This window comes from Eretmochelys imbricata, chromosome 1 (genome assembly GCF_965152235.1).
Source record: "Eretmochelys imbricata isolate rEreImb1 chromosome 1, rEreImb1.hap1, whole genome shotgun sequence".
Classification (NCBI taxonomy): Eukaryota; Metazoa; Chordata; order Testudines; family Cheloniidae; genus Eretmochelys; species Eretmochelys imbricata.
In genome coordinates, this window is record NC_135572.1 from 56,610,915 (window position 1) to 56,637,722 (window position 26,808).

General features: G+C 41.0%; 1 protein-coding gene across 1 annotated transcript; it reads left to right on the top strand.

The window, feature by feature from the left end:
• Positions 1 to 925: 925 nt before the first annotated feature.
• Positions 926 to 25,109, top strand: LOC144258271 (fibrinogen-like protein 1). Its single transcript, XM_077806717.1, has 8 exons — positions 926 to 989; positions 11,612 to 11,696; positions 15,475 to 15,685; positions 16,614 to 16,773; positions 19,833 to 19,930; positions 20,017 to 20,105; positions 24,147 to 24,337; positions 24,929 to 25,109. The coding sequence occupies exons 1-8, from the start codon at positions 964 to 966 to the stop codon at positions 25,107 to 25,109; spliced, it is 1,041 nt and encodes a 346-aa protein (XP_077662843.1). The 5' UTR covers positions 926 to 963.
• The last annotated feature ends 1,699 nt before the right edge of the window (positions 25,110 to 26,808 follow it).

The window sequence follows — 26,808 nt, forward strand, 5'->3', positions numbered from 1 at the left end:
AATATTCTAATTTGAGTAGTTCAATATTTACCTCCTAGTTAAGAAAAACAACTACTTTTTTGATGATCTTAAGGTCTTATCTATATGGGAAAGCTTTACCAGTTATACTGGTAAAACTCCCATGTGGACACTCTTGCTCCAGTATAGGATTGCCTTTTTTCAGTTTATCTTAAATCCCTTCCCAAGTGACATAAAATAAACAAACAAAAAAAGGGCAATCTTATACCAGAATAGGACTGTTCACATGGATCTTATACAGGTATAACTATTCTGGTTTAAATTCACATCTTAGATTATACTGAAAAATATATCTGTGTAGACAAAGCCTTAGCATTTTTAATCAGATGGGCCTGGGTGATTAGCCTTGTTAATTTGTCACTGCTTATTTTAGTTGGTACCTTTCACTATAAGAACACCCTTGATTATATTTTTGTAGATTTTGTTCTTGTTTTCCACAGACTGTAAGGGTATCTGGCTCAGATCCCCAAAGGTATTTAGGGATCTGGGCCTCTGACACTTGAAATGTTTTCTCTACTGATTCAGCCCTTTTCCACTGGGCAACTTCTGCCTTGTTTTTAGAGGGAGATTTTCAAAGAAGGAGTTTGGCACCCAACTGTCATTTGAAAATGTCTTTATTACAAAGAGAGCTGAAATTAGCAACACTGTGTGGGTTTTTTCCACAACTGTAACTTTTGCAATGATTTGTCATTAAAAAATAGCCTTCCTTTTGTGTCTCAACATCATGATTTCAGCACAACTCCCAAAGCAGTGTTCACTGCAGCTGCATGGCCCAGCAGAGGGAGCTCCAAGTGTTCTTTAGTAGGTCTTGTCCAAGAGGTGGTCACAGTGTTTGAGTTTGTTTGTTTAGTTGTAAATTTCTCAGTGATGAAATGGCAGGAATCATTGTTTTCTAAAAACGAAACAAAACCCCTTTGATGAATACTCAGAATTTGGAGCACTTTTATGCATGAAACTGAAACAAATGGAAGGTAAGGTATATTTTACACCTATAACCCATAATGGTATCTTTTAAAATGTGTTTTTCCCCCTTTCTCAGTCAGTTTTCCTTTTGCTTAGTCCTAGTAAATGATCTTCCAATGAAAGCTGGCTCTCTGCATTATAGTTACTATATTTATACCAGATAACATAAATTCCTTAAACTTTTAATAAATTCCAGTACTAACCAAACAACAAAACCGTGGTTCTGTTGGGTTTCATTTGGTTTGCTACACTGGATTAGGATTACTGCAGCCAAGAGTTAAAGCAGAGAGGTACCTATGAGACTGCATTGGGGAGGAAAACAGACCACATCCAGGCTAAGTGTAATGAACGTATGGAATAAGCCACAATTAAGATCAATAAGTAGTAAATTGTAACTTATGTAAGGTCAATAAAACAAATGAATTAAATAAATAAGTAAATGTGTTTAAGAAACAGCTAGACATTTTTGGAAACTAGCAAGATGAGGATGAGAAGATGAGGATGAGCTTTTACATTTACCCTTTTGATGATAAACGCTTTTACATGTGCTAGGGTTTTTTTTCCTGAAATGAATCCTGCAGTCCTTGTGGGACACACAATATGGATTCATTTCAGCAGGGGATTATGTGTGTGGAATATATTCAGGATCAGAATGAAACTATTTAGAGGAGAGTGTGTAAATGCAGTAGCTTGATTTCCCGTTCTGTATTCCTTGTGTAACAAAGTAGGAATGTGATATTTTGCGATGCATGGTTCAATTGAGATGCTGACTTTTCCCACGAATCATTGTGCTCAGAATATACAAGTAGCAAGGGTGAGGGAACAACTTGAAAGGCCTGTGGATCTGATTCTCTGTTGTCTTTTACACCAGTTCTGCAGGCATAAAGGAGCCGTAAACCAACCAGATATGCTTCTTACATAATAGAAGTGGACTTGAACCAAAATCTGAGATCAGAACACCTCTGACCTTTCATTGTTCAAAATATGTATCCAGGGCTGACTTTTGTGCCTTGGGCCTAATTCTAATTACTAGTACTTTTATTATTATTAACTGTACAGCACTGTCTATGCTTTACCAGTGTTGCCAGCTCTCATGGTTTATCATGAGACTCAAGAGACTTGGTGTATTTTCTTAAAGCCCTGTCATAAAAATAAAGGGAAGGGTAAACACCTTTAAATCCCTCCTGGCCAGAGGAAAAACCCTTTCACCTGTAAAGGGTTAAGAAGCTGAGACAACGTCGCTGGCACCTGACCAAAATGACCAATGAGGAGACAAGATACTTTCAAAGCTGAGGGGGGGAACAAAGGATTCTCTCTCTCAGTCTGTTTTTTTTTTTTTTCTTTTTCCGGGACCAGAGCAGGAATGCAGATCAGAACTCCTGTAAAGGGTTAATAAGCAATCTAGTTAGATATGTGTTAGATTCTGTTTTGTTTAAATGGCTGATAAAATAAGTTGTGCTGGATGAAATGTATATTCCTGTTTTTGTGTCTTTTTGTGACTTAAGGTTTCGCCTAGAGGGATTCTCTATGTTTTAAATCTGATTACCCTGTAAGGTATTTACCACCCTGATTTTACAGAGGTGATTCTTTTACTTTTTCTTCAATTAAAATTATTCTTCTAAGAACCTGATTGCTTTTTCATTGTTCTTAAGATCCAAGGGTTTGGGTCTGTATTCACCTATGCAAATTGGTGAGGATTTTTAATCAAGCCTTCCCCAGGAAAGGGGGTGTAGGGCTTGGGGAGATTTTTGGGGAAAGACATTTCCAAGTGGGCTTTTTCCCTGTTATATTTGTTCAACGCTTGGTGGTGGCAGCAATAAAGTCCAGGGACAAAAGATAAAATAGTTTGTACCTTGGGGAAGTTTTAACCTAAGCTGGTAAAAATAAGCTTAGGGGTTTTTTCACGCAGGTCCCCATATCTGTACCCTAGAGTTCAGAGTGGGGAAGGAGCCTTGACAAGCCTCAGCTCCTGAAGGCAAGTGATTATATTAGAATCTTAGCTTTCATTTTTTAAATAAAAGTACGTATCTAATCTTCACGTTTGTGGAGGAAGGCTTGAAACCATGACCCAAGCGTATCCTAAAGTGTCAGAACGTAGAAGGCAAATAAATAGAACCATAAATGCTTAACTTTGAGGGTTCTAAATGAGATTTTTATGCTGATCTTATAATTTTTGGAAGTCCAATTCATCCTGAGGTTGGCAGTACTGTTTTACAGACATTTAAAAAGACATGAGTGTAGTTCTGATCTCAAAGCTGTTTTCAGCAGTGTGAATTGACAGTGGTATATTACTAGACAGAAATGATCATGCAGAAAAGGCAGAAACATTCAAGAAATATTTCTGTTCTGTACTTGGGAAAAAGTGGGATGGTGTATTCATATTAGATGATGATGATAAAACACTTTCCATAGGTGTAGTTTCACTTCTATATTTGGGAAGGCAGTTTCAATCAGCCCAATGGAATTGGGGGGCGGGGGGGGAGCAGCCTACCTGAGGCTTGCAGTTTGGGGGGACAATGCTCCCTGTTCCCCAGATTTACACACATGATTCCAACAGTAACTCAGGTGACTGTTAAAAAACAGCTATGAATAGTCTACATTTTAAAATCATCAGGTCAGGATAATTTGTATCTGAGAGTTTTAAAAAAACTGGCCAAGGACCTCACTGTATCATTATTGTTAATTTTCAATGTTTTGAAACAGTGGGGAAGTTCCACAGGACTGGAAGAAAGCTAATGTGCCAATATATAAAAAGGGTAAATGGGATGACCTGGGTAATTATAGGCATGTCATCCTGATGTTGATCTCAAGCAGAATAGTGGAATAGTTGATACAATAACTTTATTATTAAATAATTAAATTAATATAATTAATGCTAATCAACATGGATTTGTGGAAAACAGATTTTGTCAAACTAATTCAGTATCTTTTTTTCCTGAGATTACAAGTTTGGTTGATAAAGGCAATATGTTGATGTGATATATTTAGACATCTGTAAGGCATTTGTCTTGGTACCACACAACTAAGAAACTAGCAAGGCTGGCACGCAATAAATAGATTAGAAGCTGGCTAACGGATAAGTGCAGTGTTTAGCTCTAATGGTGCAAGTGGCACCGTTGTGCCATGGCCCACAGGACTGTGGGGGTACTCTTTACCTGCTGTGATACCACTCATTCAGTGCGACTCACTCCTATTTGGCCCTCCCACCTCTCTGCCAGATGGAGGGGGGCTGAGCCAAACCTGAGCAGTGCTATAACCCCATGTGCCAGGTTGCAATACCATTCTCCACTTGAATTTGGCCCACTCCTTGTGCACACAGGATGGGCGATGGGAGCGAGCGGAGCCTCTGAGCAGTGAGGATCAGGCAGAGCCATCCTAGCTGGGGATGGGAGTGGAGCAGTTAGCCAGGGGGCTCCAGTGAGTGGCCAGGAAGGTCTGGAGGTCAGTGGGTGAGGGGCTGGGAGCAAGTTGTTGGTGGGCTATGGGGTGAGTAGGGAGTGTTGGGGGGACTGTGGGGGTAAGCAGTTGGGGTAAGTGGGGGATTTTGAGGCTGGTGGGGTGAGTTGTGGGGTTTATGAGGGAATGGGGAATATTGCGGGGGGAGGGTAGGTTGGAGCTAGCATGTTGGACATAAGCAAAATTTTAGGTTCTGGGATTAGAAAGGGGCCCTTAACCTATTCTTGCACCAAGGCCCTCTATGGCCTTGTTACATCACTGGATAGATCTCAAAATGAAACTGTAAGTAGCAAATCATCATCAAGCAGGTGTGTTTCCAGTGGGGTCCCACAGGGATCAGTTCTTAGCCCTACACTGTTTAACATTTTTTATCAGTGGCCTGGAGTAAAACATAAAATCAGCACTGATCAAGTTTGCAGATGATACAAAGTTGGGGGGAGTGGTAAATAGGGAGCAGAAATTTGATAATTGGGAACTCTTCAATGTAGACACAAAGGTATAATACAACCCAATTGCTGGAAGTTGAAGGTAGGCAAATTCAGACTCTAAATAAGGTGTACATTTTTAACAGTGAAGGTCGTTAACCATAGGAACAACTTACCAAGGGTTTTGGTGGATTCTACATCACTGGGAATTTTTAAATCAAGATTGGATGTTTTTCTAAAATATATGCTCTAGTTCCAAGTCCTATGGCCTGGAGGTTAGACTATATGAACACAATGGTCCCTTATAAGCTATGAATCTATTATTTCAATGCAGCTACTCCTGATTTTCCCTGATGTAAGTGAGATCTGAACCAGGTCCATGATCCTTGCCCTGAGATACTTACACCGTAATTAAATTTGTGACAACAACCCATTAGAGTCCCATATGCTACATACACAGTTCCTAAACTGTCAGAGTGACCTGAGTTTACTCTTTTGAACATTATTGAAATATTGTAACCTAGCACCTTTCTGCTACCACTGCTTTTCCTTTGTGCCTAAATTATTCTGGCTATTCCTTTTTAGCAAACTGTGGGCCTCTAATGCATACATTTTGGTTTTTAATGCTTAAAATCACAGTTTCCAATTTTACCTGATTTTTATCATTTTTTTTTTAAATCAAGGGCAGAATTAAAAATGGGTTCAGCAGGACTTGCTGCTGAAGCTAATTCCTCTGAAGCCTCAAATGAGGTTCTCCAGTATATGCCTCAAAGTGCTTTGTGAAGCCTTGGCTATATACTCCTCTGCAAATTCAGGGACCATTTGAAGTGAATCGGTCCTAATTGCAGTGTGACCCCCTGGCACCCCCTTATTCATTACTGTCACGTAATTAGGATATGTTTTGTAGGAAGTGTAGCTTGTGAGGTATCACTGTAAAAATCTTGATCAGCTAGATATTAATATCTCGTTGCATTGTATGTGCTACCATTGTAGGTGAAGCTATGAGGTTTGGCTGTGTATGTGCTACTGAAACATGTTGTGAGGTTGAGAACAATCACAAGCCGCCGTTCAGGTACAACAATAGAAAGGCCAAACAATGTTAATGGCTTGTTGAGGAAATGCACACAAGCATAAGGATTACCCCAGGAACAGTGTACAATAGAAACCACTCAGAGATAGCACTACACAATGGAGGCTGCTTGACCCAGGTCACAGCAAAAGAACTTTCCAGCAAGTTGGAAGAAGAAGATATAAAAGGGAGAAATGACATCATGAGGGGACCTCACTCTCTCTACAATGACACACTAGAGGAAAAGGACTGAACTGGGGGGGAAATGAAGTGCTGGTCCCAGGCTAAAGGGATTTCTAGCCTGTGCATGGAAACTTGGTGGACTGCTTGTATGATCAGTCAGGGTGAGAGACCATGATTCATCCTATCTAATATTATAGGCTTAGTTTGCGTTTTGTTTTATTTCTTTCAGTAATCTACTTTGATCTGTTTGCTATCACTTATAATCACTTAAAAGCTATCCTTCTGTAGCTAATAAATCTATTTAATATTTTACCTAAAACACTGTGTATTGCATGCAGTGCAAAGGGGATAAATCTACGCTCATGAGCAAGAGTTGGTGCTCGTCCACTTTCCTTTGTAGAAGTGGCGGACTGGGTAATAAATTCATACTGTTTGGGTTTTGACCAGGGCAGGGTGGTACAGCTCTGGGGTCTTAGGCTGGGGAGCTGGCAGGCCTGTCTCTAGGATTTTTGCCGCCCCAAGCAAAAAAAATTTTGGCCGCCCCAACTCTGCCCCTTCCCCAAATCCCCGGCCCCACCTCCTCCCCCGGGCGTGCTGCATTCCCCCCCCACCTCTGCACTGCTTCCTGCGGCTCCCCGCCCTAGCTCATCACTGCTCCACTTCTCCCCCCTCCCTCTCAGGCGAGGGAGAGGCAGCGCGTTCAGGGGAGCAGACGGAGCGGAGGTGAGCAAGGGGGTCGGGGGAGCGCAGGAAGTAACGGAGGGGGGTAGAGGAACTGCTCCCCACCCCAGCTCGCCTCTGCTCCACCACCACCACCTCCCCCAAGGGCGCCACTGTGTGGCTTCTCCTCCCTCCCTCCCTGGCTTAACAGCTGTTTTGTGTGCGGCAAGCCTGGGAGGGAGGGGGGAGAAGCGGAGTGGCGGTAGCACGCTCAGGGGAGCAGGCAGAGGCAGAGCAGAGGCGAGCTGGGGCGGCTGGGGCACATTTCTAGGGGCGGTATGGCCAGCGCCCGAATGCTGCCCCTAGAAATGTGCCGCTCCAAGCACCTGCTTGTTTTGCTGGGGCCTAGAGCCAGCCCTGGGAGCTGGGAGTATTTTGGCTGTAGCTTCTCTATTATGGTCTCATGAGTGGCTGGCCAGAGCATTCATGAACACAGCTGGGTGTGGTCCCTGCCAGTGGATGTTGATGTCAGTGTAAGCCTGGAGGGCTTCGCAGCTTGTCACAACATCACAGTGCAAGAGGGAACCAGAGTGAGACAGAGGGCTCAGCTGTACCTCACTTCCAGGGGGCACCCTGCAGGGGGAACCAGTCACATGCAGTTCATGAAAATCCAGTTTACTAGCAACAAATCAAGCATGCAAGATACTGTGCATATATTTACAAGTACCAATAATAATACATACCTCCAAAAAAAAGTGTGCAGTGCTTTACGCAGCACTTTTCAGGTGTAGATCACAAAGCACTTTACTAAAGAGGGCAATATCATTATCCCCATTTCACAGAGGGTGAAACTGAGGCCTAGAGAGGTGAAGTGACTTATCCATGGTCACCCAGAACATGAGTGGCAGAGGTAGGAACACCTGGTTATTCTGAGTCCCCCTGGAAGTGATGTAAAAATGGGGGCAATGTGTAAAACAGTTAATATTTGCAGACAATATGACTGTAGGGCCGAACATTTTACAAAGAGTGAATCTGACCTCGTTCTAAAAAGCTGAATGGGAATTAATATTGCAGTTCATGTATCTGCCATACATATTCCTGGAAAAGAAAATGCTTTTGCTAACGTGCTGTCAAGGGATTTCAACATCTGTGAGAAGGTATCATTAGAGAAAACGCAATGTTCATATTTGCTTAAGATGACTCAATTATTTTTAAGTAGAAGCCAAATGGAGCTGTACACAGACACACTCTTCTGGTACATCTGCTTCACATGATCTCCACACCAGGTCCTATCCCTAGGTCCCTATCCTACACTGCTATCCCTATGGTTTTGTCTAAACTGGGAAAATAAGTCATGTCTGAAAATGTCTAAACAAATATCTTTTAACTAATATGATTATAAACATGACTTGGGCCCAGATGGTACTTAGGTGCTTAACTCCCACTGATTTCAATGAGAGAGAGATTCATAAACCCCTTTGAGATTCTGAGCCTTGGAACCTAGTGTAGACAGAGCAGGTCATGTTTAAAAGCCTATTAGCTGGTCATGATCAACCCTAGACTCCTGCATAGGGAAGAGTTAACATGTTTTCAAACATGACTTATCTACCCAGTCTAGACTAGTCTCACACTTCCCCATGAGTTTTGCCTCAATAAGGAGGGGGTTAAAAGTCAACAAGGAGGTCACGATTTGTCCCAGGGCTAATAAATGGCAGCTTTTAAAAACCTACTTTAGAGACCAAACCAAGAGTCTGGTGGAAGCACACTAAGATCCTCTGTGGGAGCATCTGATTGTGGGTCTCAAGCCAATTGTCAGGCTAGCAGAGGTGGGAGCCCTGTGCAGACAGGGGAGTAGAGAAGGGGAGAAAGTACAAAGATCAGAGACTTTTGGGTTCTGTGAAGGGTTTGGAGTGTCCTTCAGGAAGGGATAGGATATTAAACCCTGATCCTGCAAGCACTTATGCACATACTGAACTTTATACACAGGAATAGTTTCATTGGCTCCAAAGGCCCTATTCACACATGTAAAGTTAAGCATGTGCTTACGTACCTGCAAGATGGTGGCCTTTATTTGTGTGTATGTTTTTAAAAGGAGTTGGGTCATGTGTGACTCTTAAGATTGTGCTCTCGGTTACACCCAGGCAGCCCCATTGACATCAACAAGCGATAGGCGAGAACAGCAATTGTAAGTATTGGCTGACTAGATCTAACTAAAAAGAGAGATTGTTAACAGATGAAAAGTCAGGAATGCTAATAATTCAACATCTGGGAACCATTAGCTTAGCCTCTTTGGCCAGATTCACAAAGGTATTTAGGCACTTAACTTCCACTGATTTCAATGGAAGTTAGGAGTCTAAATACCTTTGAAGAGCTAGGCTTTTTGAAGTCAGTGAGGGCTGGGGAAGGAAGTGAAGCACTCTGCAGGGTAGAACCCCGAACGCGAAAAGAGAGGAGGAGAAGAAGTTTCGTTCATTTAATTTCAAAGTTTAAAAAACTGGCTATTAAAACAGGGCTACCTCCAAAGCGGAAGGAAAAGCATTAATTTGATAATAAATAATATTTGTGGCTGAGAAATGGGTACAGAGTGCTGATCTGTTAGAGGAGAAAGGGGAACGCTATTTTTATTAATAATATGGTATTATTGCACTTTTGTAACAGAATTTTTTTCAGTAATAATATGGGGGCTATGCAGAGACTGAATGACTTGTCATTTGGCCTCATTAGCTATCCTCTCGAGTGACCAAACAATTGCCTTGTAAAATGGAGAATTCCTCCTATTCTCCTGAAAATAAATATTAATCATTTGGCCATAATGCAGAGGGAGTGGCCTGTCTCTATTATTTTTTGCTCCATTCATCACAAACCTTCTTGTTTTTGTTAACTAGAAACCCGATCTTCCCATTTTGAGGTTAGTTACACAACCACAACCCTTCTGAGGCTTCAGTGTAATAGAGTCTTGCTTAATATCCTCATTTTCTACTCTCCAGTTCAGATTTCCTGTCCTTTGGCATTCGAATTTCTGTTTTCTATTTTTTTAGACATAAACCAAATTAAACAACAATGCAAATAAACACTGAGTCCAAAAGTCTGTCTTCATACTATCTTATGGAATTTATTGTAATTAACATGGCTGTATTAAATTTGTAGGGCAGTGTTTTCCAAACTTTTTTGGCCACGGAACACTTTTTAGCCTATTACGGAACACTCAGTAATATTATTTTGTAGTTGTTTGGTTTTCAAATAAAAAATTGCGTTATTTATGCTCAAATATATTTTATTTTATAAAACAAAGCAAAAATACAAATTTAAAATAACTTGAACTAACAATTTCTAACTGGAAAGCGCATATAAAGTAGTACAAAAATCAAGTGCAAGAGTTAAAATTAAATTCTAGATTCTTTCGCGGAACACCTATTCACATCGTGTAGAACACCAGTGTTCCACGGAACACAAGTTTGGGAAACGCTGTTGTAGGGGAACACCCATGGGGAAAGTTAGCTTCAGTGATTCATTTAAATGCTTAAACAAATCATTCTTTATTGCATTTCATAGTTAAATAATGTGAATAATGATGCATGGAAATGGAACCTTTCCTTTTTAAGGAACATCACTGATATAAACATGATTTTAGTCTCCTCATACTCAGAACAAGTAGGATTAACATTAGGTAACAATCAAGCAAAATTATTAGGATTTGAGCAACTGTTTAATGCAAGTTTCAGAGTAGCAGCCGTGTTAGTCTGTATCCACAAAAAGAAAAGGAGGACTTGTGGCACCTTAGAGACTAACAAATGTATTTGAGCATAAGCTTTCGTGAGCTACAGCTCACTTCATTGGATATATTTTTAGGTTTGGCAGAATTTTATTGTTATGTTTTTATAATTTCAATGAATAATATTGATGTTTATTTTTAAGCATTTATTTTATTTATTTAACTTTTCACAATTGTGCAAAATTATGGGTGTTAAGCATTCCACCCCACCCCCCCAATTTTTATCAATTTAAATTTCCACAGTTGTGGAAAACTATGGGGTTTAAGATGTTGGGGGAGGGGTTGGGTTCTTTGTTGTTTTTGCATATTTGCTTTTTTATTTATACAAAATGTTGTGATGCAAAACATTGTGGACAGTTTTGCCATTTGACTCATGTTCATTTCCATGTGCTTGACTTTAATCTCATTTATTTCAGATGAGACTTTAGTTACCGCACTGTCTTGTCTGCTCAGTGCGGTAACTGAACAGCCTTGGCACAATTTGTCAGAGCTGAGGCTTCACCCTGGGGCCCTGCCCAAATGTATCCCTCCCTGAACCCTTTGGCAGGAAGGTGCACCAGTTGCTTGTCTGACTGCTGTCCCCCACCTCAGAGCTGAACTGCATTTCAGTGGTGGGTGAAGTGTATACGGAATATAAGGCCAAATCTTGCCATCTTTACTCCAACAAAACCCAGTGAAGTTAATGAAAGTTTTGCCTGACTACAAGATTTCAGCCAACTAGTTTGTAAGGAACTCTATAAAGAGTTGTTACCAGTAAAATGACGTGTACTGTAAATGGTGCATGTGCCTGTCTGTGGGAGCCAGAGGGGCTTGCTAGCATGTCACTCATCCCATCAGGGAAGTACTGAGCTTGGAACCCAAACTTAGGTCTCCCCATGGCACTGCGTCTGTACCAGTGAGTCCCAACTCTTTCTAAGATGCATCTTCTTTTCATTTTGTACTCCATGTCATTTCATATACCTTCTTTAATAAGTCCTGTCACACTTATATGAGGACTTAATTGTGGTTGTGTTTTTGGTGGAGTTAAAAAAGCACGTAGTACAGTAAATTCATTATTCTCCCCAGGCTACATGAAATGAATACAATGAGATCCTGGTTGCTGTTGCTACTTCTGCTTGTGAACTTGTGTTCACCTGCACCTCGACTTTCGGTACGTATCACTTGACTGTAGTTTGTATCATCCCTGTTAGCTGATTACTACTGATTGTTTCCAGGAGCATCCACAGTGTGCTAGGTATGGCAAATACACAAAAAAAGACATGGCCTCTCTCCTAAATAACTCACTCCCTAAAAAGCTAAATCAGACAGAGGGATATAGGAGTGGAGGAGGAGGTATTACAGCATGCAGGCAAAACAGTCAGGTGAGAATTGGCTGCATTCGGATAATAGAGTGTTTACATAATATAGGGGGTTGGGTTTCATTGTGGTCGGTTGGTGTGTGCGGGGACATTATATTGTAAGATTTATAGACTATGCCCACAACTGTGCCAGAAATCAGTCAGTTAGTTTCTTGCAGGCATCATTAGTGGAAGATGGTCTTCAGGATGTATTTGAAAGCAGAGGGAGGAATAGTTTTGTAGATGAGATCCACAAATAGCTCTTTTGGGGCCCAGTCGTGAGAGGTGCAAAGCACCTGCAACTCCCATTTAGTGATGTATTTGTAGTGTTTTTCTCAGAGTGCCAAGCATTCAAATTCCATAAAGGTAGCTGGAGAGGAAGGATGGCCATAAGGTTACAGAAAAGCATTGCCAGATCTGCATTTTCTTTATGCCTGTATTCTCCGTGTGACCTCAGGCAAATCACTTCACCTCTTTGTGGCTCAATTTCACGGAGTGTAAAATTGGGATAACAATATCCCCTTACCTCACAGATAGAGGGCGAGTGAAGCTAACTCTTTGGAAACTGCTTTGAGATGGAAGGTGCTTTGAATGGGAAGCATTATCTGATACCAGAGCATTTCCGCTAACAAAGTGCTCAGTCCTATGAGTTGCCATAACTCCCATTGACTTTGATTTTTCCACAATAAAGACGAATGCATGTTATTTACATAGAATGTACTTTCTCACCTAGTTTGTTATTATACGAATGTTTGGCCATTAATATTTTAAATGTGTTTTCTTAGCTCAAGAAAGGCTCCTCTAACTTTCCATAACATTTAGGGTCAGATTCAGAATCCCTTACTCGGGCAGAATGATATTGCATTACATGGGCAGTCTCAATGGCCCTGCGTCTGGAGACAAATACTATTCAACCTGACTAAAGCTATCAGAATTGATCCTGGAAGGTGGTATGAATCGTAGCTCCAGAAAAACATCAGGCCTAGTCCTGCATGCCCTTACTCGCTTGAGTAGTCTTTACACACATAGGGAAAACAAATGCATTTAAAATAATAACTGTCAAAATTGCCATTTTTATGATAATATGAGAGAAAAATCTAAATAAGTAACACATTGTGTCTCTGTCATGCTGCCTTTCCATGTGTACTCTATTGGCTCTAACTCATCCTTAAATCCCTGTTTTGGAACGGAGGCCTGTTGGAATAGTCACAAGTAACCACAGCTTGTTTTCATAAACTAAGTTGACTTGATGTTCCTGAGGATACTGTGAAAATAGCCTTTTGAAGAATAAACAACAGCTCTGTGGTCAGGGAAGAAACAGAAAACCAACTGGAACAAACTGATTACTTCTTTTTTTTCCCCAGTGGGGGTAAAAAGGCAGCAGGAGGAAACATAGTTACAGGTAGCCCAGGCAGTCTCTGGGTAAGTGTAAGCGGCAAGTTACGTTCCTACAGACCACAGTAAGGAATGACTGTATTGTGGAAATAACCCAAGGGCTTTCCTTCCAAATGTGGCATGGGAACCTTAAGTATTCACAACCTGCTTTCAATAAACCACAGAAAGGCTGTCCTAGACTAGCACTAAACACATGACGCCGCCTGCATTACATACTTAAGACTGGCACAAATAAACTATTAGCTGGCAAATTAAAAACTGCTTGTGTCCTTTATCTTCCTAGACTGTTCACGGTTTGGGCCAGGCCCTTTGCCTGCTTCTGTGTTTGGATGGCACCTCTCCCCTGGTGGGTGCAACTGCAATGTGAATAATAAGGAAAACAAGAAAGGACCTGAGTGTAGCCAGCCTCTACATTTGACCTTTGTGTACAGTAAATTTTCCTTACAAAATAGTAAATGTCACCTCACAGACGGTCCCGGAACAATTTGCTGTCTCTTACTCAAGGCAACGTCAACAGGGGGTGCATATTACTCTGTCGTCCAGCCCATAGTCCAAATTCACATGCCTGGAATTCTCTGAAAGGACAGTTGGCCAGCAACTGTCGGTTATTCCCTCTTGACTGGCCACTGGCTCCTCCAGTGGCAGGAGTGAGAATTTACACAGGAAACAGGAATAGCCAGACTGGATCAGGACCCTGTCTCAGATAGTAACCAGTGCAGATGCTTCAGAGGAAAGTGTAAGAACCCTGCAGCAGGCAGATGTGGGGTGATCTGCCCGCCCACACACACACTAGGTCTTATCCTGATCTCAAATTGTTAGAGATTGGTTTACGCCCTGAAGCGTGAGGTTTAATATCCCTTCCATAATGTTGTTAGCACTAACACTGAATAGTCTTAACACTCATATCAATGTCCAGTCCCTTTTTGAATCTTGTTAAATTCTTGGGCCCAATGACTTCCTGTGGCAGTGAGTTCTGTAATCTAATTACAGGAGAAAAAGAATTTCCTTTTATCAGTTCTGAATTCGTCATCTTTTAATTTCATTGAAGGTCCCCTTGTTCTTGTGTTATGGGACAAAGAAAGCAGAAGCTCCAGATCTACCTTCTTTAGACCATTTGTTTTTTTCATAAACTTTTGTGATATCTAGAAGGCACATCAAGAACTTAGAGGGTATTCATGTCACTGGAGGCTTAAACCCTCTGTTTGTGCACCCAGTGGGTAGGATAAACTTCCCCACTCTGCCTCAGCCCTGACTTGAAGCAACCATTTTTGGTAGTGGTAGGAAGGTAGTTCTGTCATCAACAATATCAACAGGTTTCTCTGGTGGTTTCTGTGACATGAGTCTGTGTCAAGTTTTTAGCCCACCTAAATCAATGTATTGTTTCAGGTGAAATCTAAAGACTTGGCATAGCTTTGAAACAAAACTAGACTCAGTTTCACTTGGTATTTTTCAAGTCATTCAAGCCCACTACTCCACACGAACTTCAGGCTATACCAATCCAGGTAATAAGACTCCGTTGCCACTTTAGTTGGCTAAGACTTCTTCTTAAGGAATATAGCAATATGAGCTTCTGGTTTGATTCTGACCAAAAATGTTTTTCCTAGTGAGTTTCTGCTTTCGGGGATGCCAGTGTAAATCTGGAGTAACTCCACTGATATCTGTGGAACTACTGATTTCAATGGCGCAACTGCAGATTTACACTGGAGTAACTGTGAGTGGACTCTTTCCCTTTATCTTTCACTTTTACAATAAGAGATCTGAGAATTCTGCATCCTTACAGGACCTTTGTAAGATCCAGATTTTGCCACTCAGTACCTTCCTCTGCAAATAAGTCCACTGATTTCATCAAAAGATAGCAGAGTTGAGCACAAGTCGTCCAAAGTCACTTTCTGATGGGCCAGTTAAAAAGTTAATGCTGCACTGCTAGAATCTCTTTGCCAAAATCAGCACAAAAAACTCTTCCCATTGGCCTCAATTCATCTGCCAGACTGTGCTGTAGACTGTAGACCATCTGTAGACTGTGCTGTAATGATTTAGAGACAAAAAATAATAGCTCTCTTTACCCAGTTAGATGTTTTAAATTTGAATCCCCTTGCCTCCTCAACATAGATGTATGTGTTTGGATCATTAAGAGCTACAGACGTTCTCCCTGTTGTTACCACTTTAATTACATCATACCTCTTTTTTCCCCCTTAGGATAAGGACATCTGCCTGTTAGACAACACTAAATTACAACAGAGGCTAAAACTGCTCCAAGACTTGCTTCAGTTGTGTGAATTACAGCTGAAGGACATCTTAGGGAACAACTATCATGGAGCAAAGAGCAAGTTCTTCTCAGGCAGGAGGAGCATACAGCCTGAAATACTTTTACCCACAACTAGTGGAAACTTGATAGTCTACGATCAAGGTAGGATGTTGCAGAAGGATATAATAGACACTGTCACTTCAGCATATCAAAATATTTATTTCTTGCTGCAACATTCCATTTATAAACAGATAGGCATATTTATATCTTATCCAATTACCTTAACAAAATCAACACAGGAAGTTTATATCTTTAAAAATGCTTAATCTAGAATATGTACTATTTATTATATGCATAGGAGGGTTAAGGGTAGATCCATGGCCCAAGGCCACTGACCTAGTGCGTCATCTCAGGCAAGTCACTTTATTTCCCTGCACCTCTCTTCCTCACCTACACTCGTCCCATCTCATCCACTTAGCTCTTTGGGGCAAGGACTGTCTTTCACTATGTTTTTGTACAGCACCTGGCACAATGGTCCATGGGCATGGTTCCTGTTGTGCAACAGTTCAATAGTGCAGAAGCACGCTATGACAGAATGATATTGCTTTGCAATTGTCACAACATCAAATCTTTTCACCCTACACTAAAATTTTCAAAACTAGGGGGCCTTAAATTAGAGTCTGAAATCCTGATTTCAATTCTTAAATCAGTGGCCTGATTTCAGGGTCTTCAGTGGGAAGAATCTAAGTTAATGCTGTCTTAGGTTGAGATGACGGTGGTAAATTCTTCTGAGTCCTTTCTGCACTACAGCTTCTACTGCTGTTACCATTGGTGGGGTTGCAAAAGATGGGTCCCGAATTTGCTCATCTAGATGCATCCTGGCTGGCCAAACTGTGTTACAATTTTTGCTAGAACCATATTTAAACATTGTTTTACAAATACAACCTCCAGCTCAGCCAGGGTGGGACCATACAGAAGAGCCAGAAATCATTGTCCTAAGACAAACTTCTATGGATGTTTTCTCTTGAGTACAGTCAGTTATTTGCTCTTCCATGAGCACTGTTTTATGAAGCAATACTATTCTGCTCAGATTGCTCTGCAGTGTTTAACAGCAGAAAAATTGAAAATGGATACTACCGAATCAGGCCCAGAGCAGACCGAGAACCTTTCCTGGTGTACTGTGACATGTCTGATGGAGGGGGATGGACTGTAATACAGCGACGCAGTAATGGCAAAGAAAATTTTGACAGGTATGTGCTGTGGTTAATATTTCAGTGGGGATTTAAACTATTCCTTTAAGGATTGCTGTGATTTTTAAATTCCATCCAATCTCTGATGGCACCTTACTATCAAAGGCTGCTATTTTAGGCTACAGTCGTACAAATGTGCACTCATGTGTTTAGTCATTCGTAGAGATGAGGGAACAATGAGTTTTTCTGTTCCGGGGCTGAACCGAAAAATCTGGAAAAAAAAATTCTGGTTCAATTCAAACCAAAAAAAAAAATTTTTCAAATTTTTTCATCCAATTGAAGAACACAAAAAATATGATTTTGAATTGATAAACATTTCAACTCAACTCAGAATTAATGTTTTCCAATTTTTCAATTTGTTTTGAGTCAATCGAAACATTGGGGCTGTCTCCACGTGAATTTTTTTCCTAGTTTTTGTTTTGATTCTGCTGTTTCCGGTGTACTTCACCCTTTTTATTGTGTTATATTTTGTTTTTGAAATTGGCCAAATTTGAAATCAAAATGCTGTTTGGACTCTAAAAGTTAAAACAGAACATTTCAACTCATTAAAAAAAGGTGTTTTCAACCAAATCTATTTGTCGAATTCAACCCAAATTCAATTAATAGTTTCAGGGACCAAAAATTTCACTTTTCAATAGAAAAACAATTTGTTGAAAAAAATTCGTTCAGTTCTAGTCCTTACTGATTAGAACTATTTGCACAAATAAGGACAACTCATGGGAGTAAGGGCTGGCAGGATCGGGCCCTTTTTAATAGTTTAGAATGAAGTTAGAATGAACTTGTGATACTTTTTCATTGGTTGGTCTTTGTCTGTTTAAGTCTTTTTGGTTATTATGATAGGAGACATTTCATTATCTGGTAATGATTTTGATTCTGCCACCATCTGCTATCAACCAACTAAATGATATATCCTCTCTCATATCATGAAAACTATTACAGTGTACAATTTACTCCCTCTTCCAGAATGTTAATGAAGATGCAAAATAAGACTGGTCCAGATTGTCTTGGCTTAAAGCCATGGGAAGGTGGCTTTTACATGGAGATTTCTACCCAAAAAGCTTCCTCCTGCCACTTTCAACCTGGCAAACTGGTCCATTGATTGGTGTTTTGATCAGTCTTCTTTAACGTCCTCATTCATGATGTGGAAGAGGAAATAAACACTAGAGCTAGAGGGGTAACTGAGGTTTTGGTTCAATGCCTGAACCAAAATATCTGAAAATATTTTCATTCCGGGTTGACCCAAATCACAATTCTTTGTTTTTTTCTTGACAAACGAAAAACTAATTTTCGGGGGGGAGGAGAGAGGGGCATGAATGAATGGTTATTTTGTCCTAAAACAAAATATTTTGTTTAGGTTTGGGATTTTTTTTACCCATCCCCTTTTAAGATAAATCTAGTTAAATTTCAATTAAATGTCATTTCAAAATGAAAAGTCAGAATGTTTCACATTGATAATGTAGAAATGAAACTTTGACTTTTTCAGAATTTTTTCCCCTCCATTTTTATTCTGCTGAAATTATTCACCAAATTCGACCCAAAAACTGCATTTTTCAGAGAATAAATTATTGTCTGAAAAAAAATTGCCCAGCTCTACTTAACAGTATATTAATGAAATCTGCAAGGAATACTAAATTGGAAAGATCTTTGAATACGAATGGGGATATAGAAACAACACAGAGGAGTCTAGAGGGAGAAAAAACAGGGGCAGAAAGTCACAGAAAGAGATTCATCTTGAAAAAATGCAGTCTACATAATCTGATGAAAAGTAATTAAAACACATATATTTGAAGGGAGGGACAGGACAGGCAAGCAGTGATGCTGCAAGACATATAGGGGTGACAGTGGACAGAAAATTACATATGGGTTTGAAATCGGATATGGATACAAAACAGGCCAATGTATTCCACCCATACCTCCACCAAAGCAGAGAATGCACTTTGGGGGAGGGGGGTAAAATGAGGCCCAGACACGGCCACCTTTCCCCCCCAGCCAGTTCCCCCTCCAGAGCAAGAACTGTGCAGGGATACACCCCCACATATACACACCTTGGGGTACTAGGGTCCAGGCAGTGCTTCCCCTCCTCCTTGTCAAGTGGCCAGAGACTCTCGCTGGTGGGACCAGAAGCAGCCAAAGCTGGGACCTTTGGACACTCCATTCAAAACTGGAATGTACGCCAACTTTCTCTGCCCTGTGCTGATTGGCTGTTGGCTCCAACATTCCCCCTTCCCCCTCAGTCTCCTCACCTGCCTCTCTTACCCTCTTCTCCCCTGCCCTTTTTCTTTCCACTTAGGTGATCCACTCCTAACTCAGCCCACTCACCCCTCCGCCAAAAGTGGGATTAACATGCCATTTGCCACCTTCACACTGATCACCCCATTTGTGTGTTCTACTTCTTCCCCTACCCTGTGTCTGTCTTGTCTATTTAGATTATAAACTCTTCAGGGAAGGGCCTGTCTACTACTTTCTTTGTATGGTGCCTAGCACAATGGGGACCCAATTTTGATTGGCCCTGAGGCACTGCCATAATAAATGTGATTGATTCATAACTTGAGACATCACTACCTTTTGTTTGCAGCTTTTTGCCAGTTTTCAATTCATTATTATATTACATAGTAGCCCTGAGTTTGCAGGGTGCTTGAGAGTGCAAGGCAGAATTCTTGTAACTTGTAAGGAGACAATTTGAATTAATTACTTAATTAAGATTTTGCGAGGCTCAGTGTCAGCTGCTTTACTAAAAGACTAATCTAGGATATCTACTACATTCCATTTGTCCAGTACCGTTTGTCCTGATTCTGCAAGTACTACACCTGGCAGTGTTAGCAGGATTGAACCCACTGCGAGCGAGTGAGAGAGAGTAATATGTAAAGCAGTCAACATTGTTTAGTATTTATTTGTAATGAGCTGCTATAAATCTGTCGTCTCTTATGCTTTGAATAGGATACGTAGAAAAAATGTTTCTTTAGATAAAGCCAAAGATTTACTTGTCAAGAGATTTCACAATAATAGGGCGACTGAGATTGTCAGATACAAACTCCGTAATTTCAGCAATCTCGCTTCAGGAAATGGGCTGATTACAAACAAGGATTTGGACAGTTCCAGGGCAAGAATGATGAATACTGGCTGGGCAATGACCACATTTATGATCTGCTGGTTAGAGGTAAGGGTATTATTTCATCTGCACAATTTCTTACTAGTTGCATTGTATGAAGTACTAATCTAACAAGATACTGCATTATAATCCAGAGAAAAACTCACTAAAAATTGACCTGATGGACTGGCAAGGAGAAAGACGATATGCAATCTATGAAAACTTCCAGATCAAGAATGAGCAGGTAAGAAATGAAGACAGTAGTGATTTGTTTGTTATTGCAGGGAGAGGGTTCTCTTTGACTTTTAGTACTTCTGCTTGAGTCCTGCTGAGATCTTAATAATAAAGTTCTGAAAAACTCATCCATTTTGTTCACCGGGATCCATATCAACTAGAGACAGGACCAAGCCACAAAGAGCCTAAATGAGAACTTTTGAAAAGTTCAGTTGCAGTTAGATTCGGTATTTTGGTTTGGCCCATTATAGAGAGAAGGGATGGCAGAGAAGCTTGATAGCAGATCAGAAGCTGAAATTTTCCAAAGCTTGGAGGTATTCAGATGTGGGGCATTGATTCATCTCAACTGTGCATCTTTCTTTAAGATTAATTTCATATAGGTTTGTACCCTGTGAGTTTTGTTTGGGCTTCAGATTTGAATGATTGCAGAAACTCAAAGCAAAATTCAACCAAAACTGCCAAGTTTTGTCTGGTTTGGGGTCACAATATGAAAACATAACATTTCACATGGTTCACATCTGAAAACCTGAAATAGGCCAACGTTCACTCCAAATTTGGTTCAGTTTTGTTGGAGTTTGATATAGGTTTGCTTGTAACTTGGCCCAAGTTCACCAAAAGTTTTGCCAGTCTCACTAGACATTCTGGAGAACCTGTCCACATTTCAAGTTTTGTTATGAAAGTTTTGGACAACTCCATTTCAATCAGTGAAAAAAGCAAATGTTATGAAAGAGAGAACCTACAATTATTACACATCTATTATCAGTCTCGTTCCGGATCTACTGTGTTCATCACTGTAGTATCTGAGCACTTTCCAGTGGTACATTAAGCGACGTGGCCACACATATATCATGGGTTGTTTGTTTTCCCATCCTCTCCCTAGAGGGAGAAGCATGTTCAGTGGAGTGATTTGTTTTAGTGGGATGTGGTTGTTGAGTATTTTTGGGTTCTGTTTATTTTTTTACATAAATATACCTGGTTTTGTGCGTTATGTTAGAGAAGGCAAGATCAAAGAGATGTGCCTGGCAGTTGGAATGAATGGTGGTGAGTTTGTGATGCTCCATAGTTCCTAGGGGAGTTCATTCCACAGTCTTGGACTGGCCCATGGAGAAGGCTCTGTCTCCCACACAGACAAGATTTACTCTTATTATTGAGAGTTCTGTTGTGCCAAAGGAGCATAGCTGCAGACTACAGTTTTTGTCCTGGAGCATTATATGATCTTTTAAGTATACTGGGCCCACACCTTGGAGCACTTTGAACATAAGGATCAAGACCTTCAACTTAATTTGAACTCCTGTTAGCAGCCAGGGTAGAGAATGGAGGACAGGTTTGCTATGATCTTGGTAGTTGGTGTGCCGAGGAGATGCACTGCAGTGTTCTGAATTAATTGAAGTTTCCAAATGCTGAAGTCTTCATGAACAAGTATATTGCATTGCTGTAATCCAGCCAAGAGGTGGTGAAGGTATGAACAACTGAGGCCAGGTCTTTATCTGCCAGGACGGGATGGAGTTTCTACCCAAGTGGAGATGGTAGAAAGCATTATTAATGGATTTTGCTAAACTCCTAGACTATAGACTGAATTGAACAGTTGTGGGTGTCTATCTTCGACCAGTGGAGATTGCATCAAGGCTCAAAACTCTTCAGAATGCTTTATTCTGCCCACCAGCATCACCTCTGTCTTGCATGGGTTCAGCTTCAGCCAACTGTTTTTCATCCAAGAGCTGATCTCATCCAACCACTGGGGCATCTTGGTGGTGTGGTCGTTTGTGGTGAAAGATAGAGCTGTGTGTCATATGCATATTGCTGGCACTTGAGTCCATAGCGTATGACTGCATATAGATGTTGAATACGACTGGAGAGAGAACTGATCCTTGTGGGATTCTACAAGTGAGTGGTCTAGTGATGGAGGTGCAGTAAAATGTTGAGCATACTATCAGCATAACACAAATCAATAAAGTGCAGTTTCCCATCACTACTCTTTGGTGTGTCCTCTCAGGAAAGACTCAAACCATTTTAGCACATTACCCTGGACCCCGGCCACCTCTCGCAGGCAAGTCAGCAGAATCTCATGTGTTGAATGCTGCGCACAGGTCCAGAAGGATGGGAATGGATATATCTTCTATCAATCGACAGCAGGAGATTATCCATCTGTGCCACTAAGACGGTTTTGGTTCCAGGTCCTGGCCTGAATTCAGATTGTGCTGGATGTAGAATGTTAGCTTCCGTTAGATGAGCTTGTAGTTGGCCTTTTGCTAGTTTAAGAGAATAAGAATGGCCATACAGGATCAGACCAGTGGTCCATCTATCCTATCTTCTGACAGTGGCCAGTGACAGATGCTTCAGAGGGAATGATCAGAACATGGCAATTATTGAGTGCATCAATCCCCTGTCTTCCAGTCCCAGTTTCTGTCAGTCAGTGGTTTAGGACACTCTGAGCACCTCTGACCATCTTGGCTAATAGTCATTGATGGACCTATGCTCCATGAAATTATCTAATTCTTTTTTGAACCCTTCTCTGTGAGCTTGCTCAGGAATGGGAGCTTTGACACATTTGACTGAAGTATCTGGGGTGAGTTTCTTCAGTGTTGGTTAGACTATTGTGTGTTTGAAGGAGGAAGAGAAGATTCTTTCTCTAAATGATACATTGACTATTTCGTTCAGGAGTGGCACCAATTGTTCATGATTTTCTTTCACAAGCCAAAAGGGGCATGGGTCAAGACTACTTTAGGTGTCCATAACTTCTTCAGGAGTGAATGTACTGAACTCTGGGAATGCAGGAGGGCTGTTGGTTAGTGGTATAGGCAGAGTAGATCCATACTGTTTAAGAAGCCTTCCTGAATGTGTATGATCTTTTCAGAGAAATAGGATGATAGATTTTTGCTATACTTGGTGCTCTGTTTTGATGCAGGCTATAGGCACTCAGGACTGACCAAGAGGTTTATCACCCTGGATGACTCCTTGGGGCAGGATTTGGCAGACTCAATAGAGACTGATAGGAAGATTCTCTTGACCTGTTCTTCTTCTTAGCATATGCGCAACATGCCTCGGGTGGCACGTCATCAGGATTCATCACCGAATTTGGTCTGCTGGTTGGATCATTAGCTTCCTTGGACCGGGTACTGATGGGGAGCACAACATGTCTTAGTACAGGCTTTGAGGAATTTGTTATTTCATCCTGTCTGAATCAGCCTTTGTTTTCCATCACTGGCACTCAAGTTTCTGCCCCTCTTCAACCACTGCAAGGTATCAGAAAATTAAGGAGATCTGTGTGGGCAATGGGAAGGAAGGTGCTGCATAGAAGCCAGCATAACAGTGGCCAAGGCCAGTGTAGAATGGTAATGGTTCACCAGGTCCTTGACGCCTCATGCTGTGCGTGAGGTGCTGTTGTCCTTCAGCAAACTCTGCAATTTGTTGGAGTCCATGATTTTTTATGGTCAAATCAGACTCACTGGTCTTTCTTGTTGCCTAGATGCTGGAAGGTTCTCTGGCCACTGCCCTAATGAGGTGATGGGTTGTCCAAAACAGTGGCTGGGTTGTGATGTCCTCTATCTTGACATCTAGGCTGCAAATCAGGTCCAGAGCGTGACTGGCTGTGAGGTTGGACCAGAGATGATCTGTGAAAGTCCTAGGGAAGGAAGAGAGGAAATGAATTTTTAGACTTTTGCATCTGCAACCTTTGTCAGTGTGTATGTTGAAATCTTCCAAGATGAGAAATCTGGGGTATTTCACAATCATTGCCCCTGGAGCCACTCTTCTAATGTCTAGGCATTCCTGCCAGGATCAGCCAATTTGTATCATGTGGGTGTTGAAAGAGAATAATACTTGTAGCCTTTAGTAGCAGGAGAACAACTTGGCAGTATATTTGGTATATTAGATGGGGTTTTGGCCCAGGGCTAATATCAAAAAGCATAAGGCCAAAATCATCTTTGACTTCAGTGGAATTATACCAGGGATTAATTTGGCCCACAGTATATTGCAGAAAACAATTATGAGCTTTCAAAAAGAAATAAAAGGCTGCTGATAACAGAGAAATGTTTACATTTAACTCTTGCAGGACAATTACAGGTTATGGGTTGGCACCTATTCTGGTAATGCTGGTGATGCTCTGTCTGGCGGGAGTAACTTTGAAGAGCAGTGGTCAGCATCTCTCAGTGGAATGCCATTCTCCACATCAGACAAGGATCATGATAGATTCCTAGCAGGCAACTGTGCACAAGAGAACAAGTGTGGCTGGTGGTTTAACAGGTATGGGAAGAAGTTGACTGTATCCATTACACAAAGAGTGACGCACATGGGACTAGGGCTGTGGGTGGGTGTGCAGCAACAGTGTTTTTTCATTACCATTCAAGACAGAGAAGTTTAAATAGCTTTCATGATGACTTTCAGAATAAAAGCATAAGAGAAGTGTCCTGTGTACCAAGGGCCTGAGGCTCTAGCTTGGCAGTTAGAGTGTATGTTAAGGGCATTTCTCTAGTTTGGGGTGATTAATTTTTGATCTTTCTATCACAGTTGGCCATAATTATATTTCACTGATGTTATATTTCATTGGTGGGTATTACCGGTATGTTAGCAATTACTGGGTCTGGTCTCACAGGCCCTCTGTGCAGGGAATGCACACTGAAGTCAATAGTTCTGCATGTGGACAGTTTGTAAGACTAAGCCCTTTGTTTCATATTAAGCCTTTATAAGCCAGGTCCTCATCAGGTGTAAACTGGCATAGATCCATTGAATTCAATTGTGTATCAATAAAAATACTTTGTATTTTGCTGTAATGATGCAATGCCGTCTCACGTTAAACTGAGTCTCCTTTTTTCCACCCCCTTTTGTCCCTACAAGATGCCACGCAGCAAATCTCAATGGACAATATTATAAAACAGGAAACTACACAGGACGCCATGACAATGGAGTGGTTTGGTCAACATGGCGTGGGTTGTGGTACTCCCTGAAATACACAGCCATGAAAATCAGGCTTCCATCTTTTGTCGACGTAGGGAGTGGTCATGGTGAAAGCAGCTAGGACAGCTAGAATCCGCATCATTGGAGACAGAGAGAGTACAGGATAGAAAGGATTTTAGAAATCAAGGGCCAAACCCTCAGCTGGTGTAAATCAGCACAGTTGCACTGTAGTAATTGGCATTTGATCAGTTTATATTAGTTGAGGATCCATCCCCAGGGTAGAGTACTAGAATACTCCTATCGTATGGTCTAATGGAGGATGTAAGGGTCTCTCATTCTTGCTAAAACCAATGGAAACGCCACAAGTTTGTTTTCCAATTATCTTTAGTGGAGAGGAGAGTACTGAGCAGTTCACAGGAAACTCTCTGCACCTTACAAAATCAGGCCCTTACTCCTCTTAGCCATTTGTACCTTATAATGGCCAAATTCTTCTCACTTTGATTTCAATGGTCAGTGAATGTGGTAAGCAATGTAAGAACACAGAAATAGAACAAACAGGGGAATAAGGATTTGGCCCTTAAAGCTGTCAGCTAGATCTAGGTCTCAGATTTAGATTTTGTTTTGAAGTGTACTTTGCAAAGCCTAATATGAAGGTTCAATATTCTGGAGAATTCTTTATTTCAGTTGCTATTTGTTTATTTATATGTTCTTGTCAGTGTTCTGCAACAGACAACTTTTTGCTAGTGAATGAGAACTAGAAAGTTCTCTTCTAGTTCACTGTTCACTTCCACTTCATTATATTAGCCAAGTGAAATGAGAAAAGTATACAGCACAAATGAATGAGTATAGAATAACAACAAGAAATGTAATGCCAACAATTAATTCTCTTAAGTTGTTAGTAACAAAAGACTTGGGCTTGACATAAATCCTTTAACCTCCATGCTGCAAAATGAGTCTACACTTTGTGTATTATAAATATGCTCTTTTAAATTAGTCGTTCTTTTCAATTTATTTTACTTTTCCTTTACATAAATACACATTGTAATTTGTATTATATATTCGTACACATGTGAATTAAAAATCATTTGAATGGAAATTTACATTGTTTTTGTTCTTAAACAATACTGGGAGATGGACAAAGATTTGGTTGGAAAATCAGAAATGGTTTGCGAGAGAAGATGCTCCAAGACATTTCACTCACACTTTTATCACTGGTTCTAGTCACATTTTCACGGCCTGTAAGGCAAGCTTAATTTTCTTGAATCAAGCAACACTGGGGAAGCTGGATGTTCAGTGTTAAATTTTACATGCTCTGCTTCCTGATGGCTCATCTGCCTAGAGACACAAGGATCAAATCCTGCTCTCCATTACACCTCTTTTGAGTGTAGACAACACGTCAGTTAAAATGCTGACCGATGTCCGCTTTTGCTCCCACTGTGCTAGTGCACCAGTGAGACACAGCCTCAAGGGCTGCAGCCCAGGAAGAATGCATGGATGCCCTCAGTCCAAGAGGTAACACGTGCCCACGAGAAATGAGAACTACACCTATGTCTTTGGAACGAGAGTCATGCTTGTCACCAAAGGGAGTGGAGTGGAGTCCAACACCAGAACTTCCTTTCATCTAACTCACTTTATTTGTACTACACAACCAGTAAGCCTTACCGCGGGGGCCATAATTATGTATCTAGAGCATTTTATTAAATGAAAAGTTACCAGAAGAAATCAGTGCTAACCTGGTGGCACCTACCAACCCTGATTTACCATATAGTACAACCCTATAACAGTGTAGCCCTTGGCACAAAATCCAGTAGCAATAAGGA

Excerpts from the sequence above, each read along its gene's own strand:
- LOC144258271 (XM_077806717.1), top strand. The coding sequence starts at position 964 with ATGCATGAAACTGAAACAAATGGAAG. Across the intron at positions 11,697-15,474 it reads CACCTGCACCTCGACTTTCG|GATAAGGACATCTGCCTGTT; the intron begins GTACGTATCACT and ends TTTCCCCCTTAG. Across the intron at positions 24,338-24,928 it reads TGTGGCTGGTGGTTTAACAG|ATGCCACGCAGCAAATCTCA; the intron begins GTATGGGAAGAA and ends TGTCCCTACAAG.